Source organism: Galleria mellonella, unplaced genomic scaffold, assembly GCF_026898425.1.
Source record: "Galleria mellonella isolate WM207_F2 unplaced genomic scaffold, CSIRO_AGI_GalMel_v1 utg172, whole genome shotgun sequence".
In the NCBI taxonomy this organism is placed as follows: domain Eukaryota; kingdom Metazoa; phylum Arthropoda; class Insecta; order Lepidoptera; family Pyralidae; genus Galleria; species Galleria mellonella.
The window spans coordinates 2138414-2150438 of NW_026442015.1; the positions used below are offsets into that span (position 1 = coordinate 2138414).

Here is a 12025-nt window from a genome sequence, read left to right on the forward strand (position 1 = left end):
AGAGCGTCAACCTCAAACATGTTACACTGATAAATCGAATTCGTAGATGTACGTGACCTTCACTCAACTCACTTCAAATGACAGTATATAAAGCCCGTTAATATGACGATGAGAATGATGAATAGGAAGAAAATAATGTATTGTTTATACGTTGAACAGGAATGTAATAAACTTAACTAAATAATAATGAGAAGGGAATAATAGAAAGAGTTTAATAACAAGATCACCATGAAGATCAACATAATCATAAGAACCCGTAAAGTGGAATTAAATCTATGCTTATGTTCCAGATCTAAATATTGTGGAAGCGTAACCTCACCTTGAGCAAGATGAACCCAGATAATAACAATATCAAGAATAAATCTACCGAGAAAATGGATCCAAGCCAGTAAGTTGATTTCTTTTTAAGTGAGACCCCAGTGAGTAAAAATAAACTCCCCATTTCTTTATTTGATTACTTTAATATAAGCATGTCTCATTGTATCTCACTGTGATAAATTGTGAAGAGAAAATAGATCTATTTATTATTATTATTATTCGTTAAAAATTTTAATTAGATTTTTTTGTCCTAATAGGAAATACCTTGACTTCCTCAATAGCAATGATCCAACAATGCCCAGCTTGAACATAGATACTCAAAACATCAATTGCGAAGATCCTGAAAATGGTTCAGTCGAATCTATTGCAGGATGGTACGATGGTTCTGTGATACTTGTCACTGGTGGTACAGGTTTCGTTGGCAAGACACTACTGGAAAAACTGCTTAGAAGTTGTCCAGGTATTGATACCATATATATTCTCATGAGACCGAAAAGGGGATTGACCGTGGAGCAAAGGTATAAGGAACTGTTGAAAAACCAGGTATGTATTTTTATCTAAACATCGCATAAAATACATAACATGTATTTTATATCCTATCAATATTAATTATATATGAGTAGACCAGGTTATTATAAAAATTATCTAAAAACGAAAAATATCTGCTATAAATGCCAAAAAATGTCCAAAAATAATAAAATTGAAAACCCATAATGAATATATTAGCATCATTAAGGTAAGAAATTTAACTGTAATTACAAAATATTTAAGGACATTTATATTCTGATACATACTCTTTCAAGTATTTAATTTTTCAATCGTCACAAACCTAAAAAAACTGCAAATTGTTAATATATATGTCTATTATGTGTTAAATTATTTATTTATTAAGTACAATGTCATAAAAATCGTGTCAAAATATCTCTAATAACATAAACTTGTTAGGTATTTGACCGAATCCGCGCACGCTGGCCTGATCGTCTGAGCAAACTGACACCCATCACAGGAGATGTTTCTGCTCCGAATCTTGGAGTCAGCGCTGAACAGCGGGAGCTACTGAAAACTGTGACAACACTATTCCATTCAGCAGCGACTGTACGGTTTACTGATCCATTGCATGCTGCTACAACACTTAATGTTCAAGGAACGGCATTAGTTCTAAAGTTAGCTGAAGAAATGCCGAAGTTGAAGGTATTTGTAGAATATTATTTTGCATTACATCCATTTTATATTAGCTGCAAATTAATCAATTAAATGACACAATTTTGAATTTCAAAATTCAGAAATAATTTTCTTTTAGTATCTGATTATTATTCGATTGACCCGTCACCTTAGCACTATAGCCTTCATAAAATCACATAGATTTAAAAAAACATGAGGCTATTATTATTTGAATAAATTATTTGAATAAACGTAACCCTTCTTTCCAGGCTTTTGTTCATGTATCAACAGCATATAGTAACGCTCCACGGTCTCATATTGAAGAACGAGTGTACCCACCTCCATACGATCCTGACAGTATTGTCCGTTGCGCCAAGATGTTGCCCCCTGAAACGATTGACGTGATCAGTGCAACTTTACAGGTACGCTGTAATGATAATTCAAATATTCCATCTAATCTCTAATATTGAGCAGTGAGGCTTAATTTTGATCATCATATCAGCCTTTAAATATCCATCACTGAACAGCCTCCCCCTTGGGGCGTTTTGCCAGTAGTTACCAAGCTCAGGCGGATTGGCAATTGGCAACCGCAGTCAGGCTTTAGAGATATTTGAGGAGGGACGCTGCTGCTCATTCCTTACCTTCCTTTTGTCGACTCTTACGACACCCACGGGAAGGGAAGGGATGGCCTATTTTTTGCTGGAACCACACGGCTATTCCGGGACCACATGGCCATTAATTAATTAATAACTAATTTTGATAATAAAATTTAATTTTAAAGAAAAAAATGAAAATTCGAATGCTCAGAGTCGTTGAAAAGCACACTGAATGCCATGATGCATCCTTCACTAGATCTAAGTAATTTCCATTAAAAAAAATCTATACATATTTTCTCATGTAACTTATTAAACTACATATTTTCAGGGAGAACATCCTAATCCTTACACTCTAACGAAGTCTCTTGCTGAATCCATAGTTTACAACCATACAGATCTGCCTGTTTGCATCGTCCGTCCATCTATCGGTGAGCAAATATTTATTTCGATAATTTATAAATTTTTTATACTGCCAAACAATATTATAGTAATTAAGCTGGCGACCTACCTTACCGTCATCTGTTAACACAAATATTGCTATCGTTTCTTGCCACTGTCGATGATTAATTTAATTTATCAGGAAATTAACTACCAACCTACTTATAGTCACTTACTTAGTCTTCCTTTTTTTCCGACCAGAGTTATGTATGTTATATATCTACGTTAATATATGTATATATTTATGTATAAATGTATTAGTGCTTACTTACACATGTTTAGATTTATTTTTTTAACGCGCCACCTACTTATTTGTTCTTTAATTCCTTCTGTACAAAGATTGTCTGTCTGGAAGAGATTGCTTAAAATAAGACCTTCTTTTGTACTACACTATACTTATTGAAAATTCTTCAACAAGTCCTGTAATATTGGTACAATAAAGTATTAAATAAATATTTTAATTTTTACCAATCTGACTCATGTATTCAAATGTAAACAATATCAATAACTTTGTCTTTAAATATTCTTCCAGAAGATTTTTAGCGAATTGCGATGACTATATGTCAATCAGGTTATATTTTAATATTGTGATATGGTGAGCCAAAATAAAGCATTAAATTGATTTAGATATTTTTCTATAGTCAATGCTATCAGAATAATAAATTTAATACATTTACAGTCATACATATTTTTTTTATTTAATACACTATCAGTAATTTACCTTTATTGCGTTATTGAGGGGCACACGAGCTATTCTAGTCAGTCTTTAATTAACTTATAAAAAATTCATAGGTCACGGTATTATAACCAACTAATTCTCTCTTACTAGGCAGTCATAAAACAACTTTATACATATCGATTTCTTTACTAAACCACATGAAGAGTTTCCCATAGTTTGCTGATTATAAATTTATATAGATCGATGTGAAATTGGTGAGCCTTATAAAGTAACAAGGACATTTTATGTACCTAAGTTCGTATGTAACTTTTTAAATGCCTCATTTCTTAACAACCATAATGTGCCACTACCACAACCAGGCACAGGTTTTCCAATAAGAAACGCCTACAACCTACTAATACTCGCTGATCAGATATCTTGGGTTTTCTTTTAATCTCTTATAATATTCTGACGTAAAAAAGAGAGTTGATACACCAAGCAGTTTAGAATTTGTTTTTATCGAACTTGGAATGATATAAAAGTCGTTGGCCACTAATGAAAGCGGTGATGGCTACTTCATTGCAGAAACACGAGTAGGACAGAAATACTAAAGAAAATGACTTTTATACAAACTCTGTAGATAGAAGATACGATGGCATATTTAAGGTTAATAAAAGGGGCATTTAAACGATTTCAATGTTATCTGCATTCTATTTTTTTATATAATAATAATAATAATTTATTTCAAAATAAATGTTACATTTTAAATATAGGTAAAACTCTGCTCCCTAAATATAATAATATAAATTTTATACTTGACATATTTAATAAAAGATCTTGATATATTTTATCGATGCTGGAAAGTGTTACTAATACTTAATGGAATTTGAAATAAATTTTTATAATGAGGACACAAGCGCCTTGATATTTTTCTCTAAATTAGTCTTTCGTTTATTTATTAACTTATTTAATCATTCATTAATTTAATTATCATTTATTCATTAATATTTTATTCATTCATTTATTTCTTCATTAATTTATTTATTTACAACTAGTAAGGCACTACAGCTTTTACAAATTATTACATATAATGTGCGCTAATTATTAATCGCTTTCAAAAAGAAAGAGGTACTCATCAATTCGGTTGTATTTTTTTATCTTTGTTACCTCATAACTCCGTCACTTGTCATTGTTTTTTTATCTTAAAGGATATAGTTACGGATTGGTTTCATACAAATTTTATCAAAATCGATATAGTAGCTTAGTTTTTAAATCAAAATATGATAATAAATGCCTCAGTTGCTGGCCGCTACAGTAATGTACTATATATATACACTTATTATTATGTTCTGTAACTATTAAATTCTTACTTATAATAATATCAAAATCCTAGGTTGAGTTCACTGTGATGTATCTAATATATAATAGATCTACTCTAAGATTTTAAACATAAATTGCTTACCTATTTCATAAAAAAAAATCACTTTCACTTTGAACTTAATCTTGCTGGTTAGGTAGTTAATTGTTTGAAATAGTAATATTTTAAATACTTACTTATGTATGTATTTATTATATATTTATTTATTTAATATATTATGTGTGTTTTTAATATCTATAATATATGAATATATCGAATGTTACTTTATTTTTCCTCTATTCAATAATGCACCGCCTACTTATTTCTCGGTTTGCCCAATGGTTGACTAGTAGAGATCACAGTCCGGTGTTAAGTCCAACAAATATACATAAAATTTTATTATGCATTAAAGTTTAAATAAATAAATATATTCTTTTCGTTCTATACCTTCAGAACCTTCAACACTATGCGCTACGTGAAAGATCCACTTAGTTGTCATTATGAAAATTATCTTTTCGATTATTCGATTATAACACTCGAAGATTATATTGTCCGAGTCTATTATATGGTTATGGCACCATATTCTCTCAGTATTTACTTAGGATAATGTAGTCATGTAATGTAGTAGTGCTTCTACCGGGGGTTAGTTGCCATCTCCTCTCCTTAAGAGGGGAGATGTGAATTTTTGTAAAAGTTAAAAAAAATATATAATTTTGTTATAGTAACTGCTGCATACCAGGAACCATTCCCCGGATGGATTGACAATATCTACGGTGTTACCGGTAAGTGAAAAGTTGCTTAGTACTAATAGTAATACAAATTAGTAATAGTACTTACTCTTTCCAACAAATTAGTGTCACTGAAAACCAACGTCACGTCCAAATAAAAGTCATTGCATATCGTCATTGTCGTAGAATACTGACGGATCTGATGAATATTACATATAAGGATCCGTCAGTATTCTACGACTATGACGATATAGCTGAATGGTTGTTATTTTTTAATTTTTTGTTTTTATTAAGTGCAAAGTTAAAAAGTAAATAAATTCTTCTTTCTTTCTTCTTTATAATATGCAACAACATAATCGTAATAAAATTAATATTATTAATTATCTTTCTATTATTAATTGAAGATTAATAAAACGCACCAATAACATATGAAACGTTCTATAGACACCTTATATTTGAATTATTAAATTTTGAACTGACTATTTGTGAACATAGGCCTTCCCCTTTGGGGTTGCCGGTAGTTGTCACACTAGGCAGGCGGGTTGACAACCGCAGTTAGCCTTTGATAATTTAAGCAGAACGCTGCTGCATATCTCTCGACCATTAAGTTCCTTTAGTCGCCTTTTACGACACCCACGTGAAAGCAGGGGGTAGTCTATTCTATGTCGGGACCGCAGGGCCAAATTTTACGAAAACTTAATTCTCATATTTCCACTTCGTTAATAATTTTAGCTGCGCTAACCTCAGGTAATTCAGCTTTTCTCTGTTTTGCATTGACTGAAATAATTTCAACAATTTTTTTAATTTTATTTTTTAAGCTTTAGATGAAATTGGGTATTTTTTGTATAAATGAAATGGACTGGACTATCTATTGCAATTAGAATGTTTTAAATCTTACTAGCAGTCCCAGAGATTAGCGTATTCAAACAAACAAATCCTTTCGCTTTATTTTACATATTAATATATGTAGATTTGTTCTAGATCTTCTATATATATTTATTAGTGGATATAAATAAATCAGATATCTGACTAAAAATGTTACTATTGTTTCTTACCTAAAATTATGATCACTAGGTATTATAATGGAGATATCCCGTGGAACCTATCGCTCTGGATATTGCAAAGAGCAGTACATCGTAGATTTGGTACCAGTTGATCTTGTGGTCAATTCCTGTATTCTAGCGGCTTGGAGGCAAGGAGCAAAACAGTAAGTTTTTACTATTATTGAAATATTATTCGAATATAATCATTATTATCATATCAGCCGTTAATAATTCCATTGCTGAACATAGGCTTCCTTCTTAAAGGTTTTGCCAGTAGTTGCCATGCTTGGCAGGTAGGTTGACAACCACATTTAGGTATTGTTAGTAATGCGGACTACCAGTCTTATTACTAGTAATATACCGTATCAGGTCGACCTCCACGTGGTCCCCTCGGAAACCATTGTGCTGAATTCCAGGTGCATTTATCACGATGAGCTAACTGACCTGCCTTTTCATTCTCACTTATCATCCCTCACTGGTGCCCTGCCAGCGTATATCGTTAGCGCAGGCGGGGTTACTATTATCCATTGTAAAAAACAGCTAGGTTTTAGTCACGTTTTAAAGACACTGCTACCTCGATCATTAAATTTGCTTACACCATTAATAATAACTAATAGATAAATAGAATATAATATCAAGAATAAATATCACAGTTTACACAGAGCCATATAGACCCAAAACTAAGTAAAGCTGGTACGAGCTGGTACAATAAAAGCATTTTACATAAAATAGAAAATCTAAATTATATTTCTACCTATATTTATGAAAATAAATTATTGACAGATTGCTTGATTTGAGTAGGTTTTCAAAGTTTTTGAGTACCTATCCTAAATTATTTTTACTGTAAATAATACATATAAATTTTACATAAAACACCCAGACCGACACTAACAGACACATTCATAAATATAAGAATTTAAAATAATATTAAACCGCTACACCACCAAAGTCTTCGAATATAAAATTCGTATCTATTCTAATATATTTATGGCATAACGCAATATTCTTATAATAGGCATATGCAAGAATTACTTTTATTCTCTACTAACCTATATGTTCAAATTTTCAGACCGGGAAGATGTCCAGTCTACAATGTAACATCTGGTTCGATCAATCCTCTACAGTGGGGTCAATTCACCCGTCTCTGCATTAAATGGGCCAGAGAGAACCCAACTAAGTGAGTACATACGAAAATTTAATAAGTTTTAGGTAAATAGTTATTTTATTTATTGTTATGTATTGAAAATTCTAAAGCATTCATTTTTATTTTTAAATATCAGTATTTCGCCAAATATTTCTTCTGCTTTCATGTAAAATATAAAAATAAAAACCGACTTCAAGAAAACCAGGAGTTTCTCAATTCAGTGGTATTTTCTTTTTTTTATCTCATAACTCCTTCAGTTGTAAACCGATTTGGAAATTCAAATATTTAAAAAAGAAAATATTTCTTTTCAGATACGTGATGTGGTACCCTAACTTCTCTTTTACCGAATCCCGCTTCATGAATACCTTTTGGGAGGTGTCATGCCACTTTTTGCCTGCATTCCTTTACGATATTGTATTGAGAGCACAGGGAAGAAAAGCAATGTGAGTATCATAGAGAATGACATTAGTTACTCATGTGAGGGCGGTGCCCTTTGGTGTCAATTTGAAAATTTAAAGGTTTTGACTGATATTTAATTTTGGGCTCCTAGAATGCAGTCAAAAGACAATCTGAACTGTAGTCGCTAGGTAGTAGTATTAAAAAAGATATTTTAAAGAACCTAAAAATATTTAATCCGGAACTCGCCCCCGGCCACGACGTATTCTAACATGTTCGTCGAAATGTGAGCTATGTTCACCACAACGCTAATGACCGTCAAATACCTCTAACCATCTCCATAGAAATTCTCGTGTTGAGTATATATTTATTACTAGTAATCCGATCCGGCTTCTCATGCATAAATAAAATTTTCGAAAATAATCCATGTATAGCCTATGTTACTCACAGATAATATATGTAATGTACAGCTTTCTATAGATGAAAGAGTGATTACAAAATTTTTAAAGGTTGAGAAGTTTTGAGTTTATCCATTTCAAACAAACAAACAATTAAGTCTTTCCTCTTTATAATATGAGTATAGATTAATTTTAATTTTAAATTAATAAGCGTTTTCCCCTCAACAGAATGATGAAACTCGCCCGACGTTTCAAAATGGCCGCCGCCACAGGAGAATACTTCGCAAATCACGAATGGCAATTCGGAATTTCTGAACTGTTGTCGTTGAACAACGAGGCGAAAAGTGCTGTGGACCACGCCAACTTCCTCTACTGGCCTGCTCAGTTCAACTGGGAGACCTACATAGGAGCGTATATGCTGGGAATCAGGAGATTTATACTGAAGGACACACCGGAATCGTTACCAAATGCTAGGACTAAATTGAAAAGGTATATTGTTGGGCATATAACGGGCCACCCTTTTCCATGCCAATGCCAATTTCTTTTCCGTTAATGTTAATGGTCAAGGGATGGGCAACGTCCCTCTTTAAACATCACTAAACGCTTGCCACGCTTGGCAGGCGAGGTTGCCAACTCGCCTGCCAAGCATGGCAACTACTGACAAAACCTCTCAATAGGGAGAGGTTCATGTTCAGGCGTAGACAGTTAACGGCTGTTATGACGACGATAATTATTGTTGGGAAATGTTTCTTGTTAAATATTTTGTTACTAGTTTAGAATATGTCTACTGACCGGAATAAAAAGTAGCCTATACCCTTGTCAATACTACATAGTTCGTGTATACCAAGTTTCATAGTGATTTGTTAAGCCATTAAGTCGCTATAAGGTAACAAACAATTTCACTTTGACTTTTGTAATATTAGTAAGGATTTACTATTTGCCCGCTATTGCGTATGGGTGAAACTTCTATTTTTAAAGTAGTCACATATATCTTATACCATTTCTTGTCTCTGAAGAGTTATTGTTATCAATTTCAGATTATACTGGGTGCATCGGTTACTTCAAGTTGCCACTGGTTACTACGTATTCAAACTGCTGGCCGGTCGCTTACGGTAAAAGCCTGTACAGTAATTACAAGGAATAAATACCTTTAATAGTTGTAAGCGATCTATTAATAGTCAGATATTAGAAATTAGAATCTGGGCCCAGTCTATGTGCATCACATAAAAAAAGGTAAACTCAGATATATTTCAGTTTAACATATCTTACAATTTTTGTATAATTTTTGACATGTCACAAAATAAACTTGTAAGAAAACGTACTGTATGGATAATTAAATTATACCAAGCCATTAGAAGCAAATTAATTGGTTTCATAGCCATTTACCCACCAAAAATTTGCTTTATCAAAGGTCTGTTTATTAAATAAATAAATATTATCCCAGCAAATATTTTTCGTAAATATTATTATTTTTTTTTTCAATTTTTGTAAAATACTGTAAAGTATCTTTATCTTATCTTTATCACTACAAAAAAAAATAAAAATATTGTTATTTTCTATCTCTAATATTTCTAATCTCATAGACAACTCTCAATTAGATCATTTGCAGTAATATGAATCACTTTAGGGTCCTATTATGAATAATCGATATGGTTATTTTAAATCACCTAATCATATTATTATCAGTTTGTTTGTATGAAACTTGAAATTATCGAAATGTATTAACTGATTTGAATACAAATCGAAATGGGTCACAAAAGTCACTTCAGATATATTAAAATTGATTTCCAAAAATTTTTATCAATGTAGAAACATTTCTAATTGAGACATAATTTTAAATCGTCATAATTAAGAAAAATATTATACTAGTAAATCTTGATCTATTTTGGAAATAATTGCTGCACTTCTTCACTTTATAAACCTTAAGATTAATCTAATTAGAACCTCTAAATATTCAATTTTAATTTCTGTCACGTCCATTATTTATAATTATTATATATTATATATTTGACAGGGTAATATCACACTTGTATATTTGATTCCCTATAAACCGTCGTCACAGTGCCTTAATAATTTATATAACAATGATCAAAACAACTTAAAATATAATTTCTTATACATGATAAACATGATTCATATCAACAATATGAATATATTGTTACAGTTATAAAATATTTAAATTTATAGGATTTATACGATGAAATGTATTATCACATGTACCTGCGTTGAATTGAATGTATCGACATTTTATACTAGTATATGGACCTTACTCTTCAAACTTTCTACAGATTTTTCACTACAAAGTGATTAGTGCGAATTGTTCAAAGATTTACGTTTCCATTCTCTGTGGCATAAGCTGTAACAAATACATAACAAAAAAATTTAAGTCCTTTTGAATAACTATTTGCACAAATCACATTTAGATACTTAAATCTTTAAAGAATTGACAAACAATAAACTACGAGCATTGACTTTAATAATCGCATGTGAATTTTGTAAATAATTGAGATTTAAAAAACTTTTGTAAATTTGTGATCAAACGATTGTGGTAAAAGTCTTACATCCTATTCCTATAGGCGCTTTGTAAATTACCGTAACATAGCACTAAATCGTACGGTTTTATCGTCACAATAAAATAGGAGCGTAATACTCGTATATGTATAGTCATGATAAATATTGTCTGTATTGATATTATTAAATGTTTTGTGGTAAAGCTGTCTTGTGCATCTAATAAATAAATCTTTTAAATTCTTGTGCGCACTCACGATATCGCCATGCAGTGCACGTCCACGATATCGTTACGGAAAAATGATATCCCACGATTTTACCGTGACGATAAAATCGTACAATATCATATCGTACTACGGTAAATTATAAAGCGGCAATAGATGGCAGCCTATAATATTCTTAATCTATGATACCAGGTTGTCCTCTGACAGAATAACTCGTATGTTCAAAAGGTATTAATTCAAAGAAATGGTGTTTAATATATTATTACAACCTTTTAATACTTGTACAGAATGCAATTACTTATAAGGTAGATGATTTGTTATATTTCATAATGTTTAATGTAAATAATAATAATAATAAGTGTCACACAATTACACTGATCACCTGGTCTTCAAGCTAGGATATCCTATGTTAAGAGAGACCAGACTATGAACATCTGGGGGCACAACCCAAAATACCCAGACTCACAGTTAAATTCTGTTAACTATGTTTTAACATTACCATCACTTGTAATGAAACATATCAAGTAAATATATTGTAGACAAAATTGTGTTTTATTTATGTTTGAATTAAGAAAATAATTATTATTTATAAAATAAAATCATAAAATTTATAACCTAATTCGGCATGTTATATTGAAACAAAAGCGCATTGAATGACTTTTGCTAAAATAAAAAGGTTTTTTTTATGCAACTTAGAATGTCAAACAAGCTGACATCAGGTGGGCCCTGATGGAAAGTGGTAACCGTCGCCTATAGACATAAGCAGTACCATGGATATAACAGAGTATACTGTTTCGCCCATGATACCCCCTATGCGTTGCCACTAAGAATTCCTCTGTATCCTGTAAATTCATTGCCATATCCCATATTTCAAACCGAAACACAGCCATACAATACTGTTTCACGGTAGAAACACGAATGAGAGGTGCCTAAGCAAACGACTTTTGTACAAAGTCTCTCTCTGGTAAGGATTTCATTAATTTAATCGTAATAGTCTCTTCCATTTTCATTAATGTGCTAAATACGTTTCTATTGAATATATAATAGATTTAATAA

General features: G+C 31.5%; 1 protein-coding gene across 3 annotated transcripts in view; it reads left to right on the top strand.

Moving 5' to 3' along the window:
- Positions 1 to 11514, top strand: part of LOC113514256 (putative fatty acyl-CoA reductase CG5065) — a 106887-nt gene extending 95373 nt beyond the window's left edge. For 2 of the 3 annotated variants that reach the window (XM_052893100.1, XM_026898293.3), the window contains exons 2-12: positions 291 to 388; positions 576 to 861; positions 1264 to 1509; positions 1749 to 1901; positions 2404 to 2503; positions 5251 to 5310; positions 6331 to 6463; positions 7369 to 7476; positions 7755 to 7886; positions 8466 to 8726; positions 9275 to 11514. In XM_052893100.1, the coding sequence (XP_052749060.1) occupies positions 330 to 388; positions 576 to 861; positions 1264 to 1509; positions 1749 to 1901; positions 2404 to 2503; positions 5251 to 5310; positions 6331 to 6463; positions 7369 to 7476; positions 7755 to 7886; positions 8466 to 8726; positions 9275 to 9353 (1617 nt within the window). In that variant the 5' untranslated portion in view covers positions 291 to 329 and the 3' untranslated portion in view covers positions 9354 to 11514. Of the gene's footprint in view, positions 1 to 25; positions 49 to 290; positions 389 to 575; positions 862 to 1263; positions 1510 to 1748; positions 1902 to 2403; positions 2504 to 5250; positions 5311 to 6330; positions 6464 to 7368; positions 7477 to 7754; positions 7887 to 8465; positions 8727 to 9274 lie in introns of those variants that run through there. The other variant, XM_031908160.2, reaches the window with a different exon arrangement.
- The last annotated feature ends 511 nt before the right edge of the window (positions 11515 to 12025 follow it).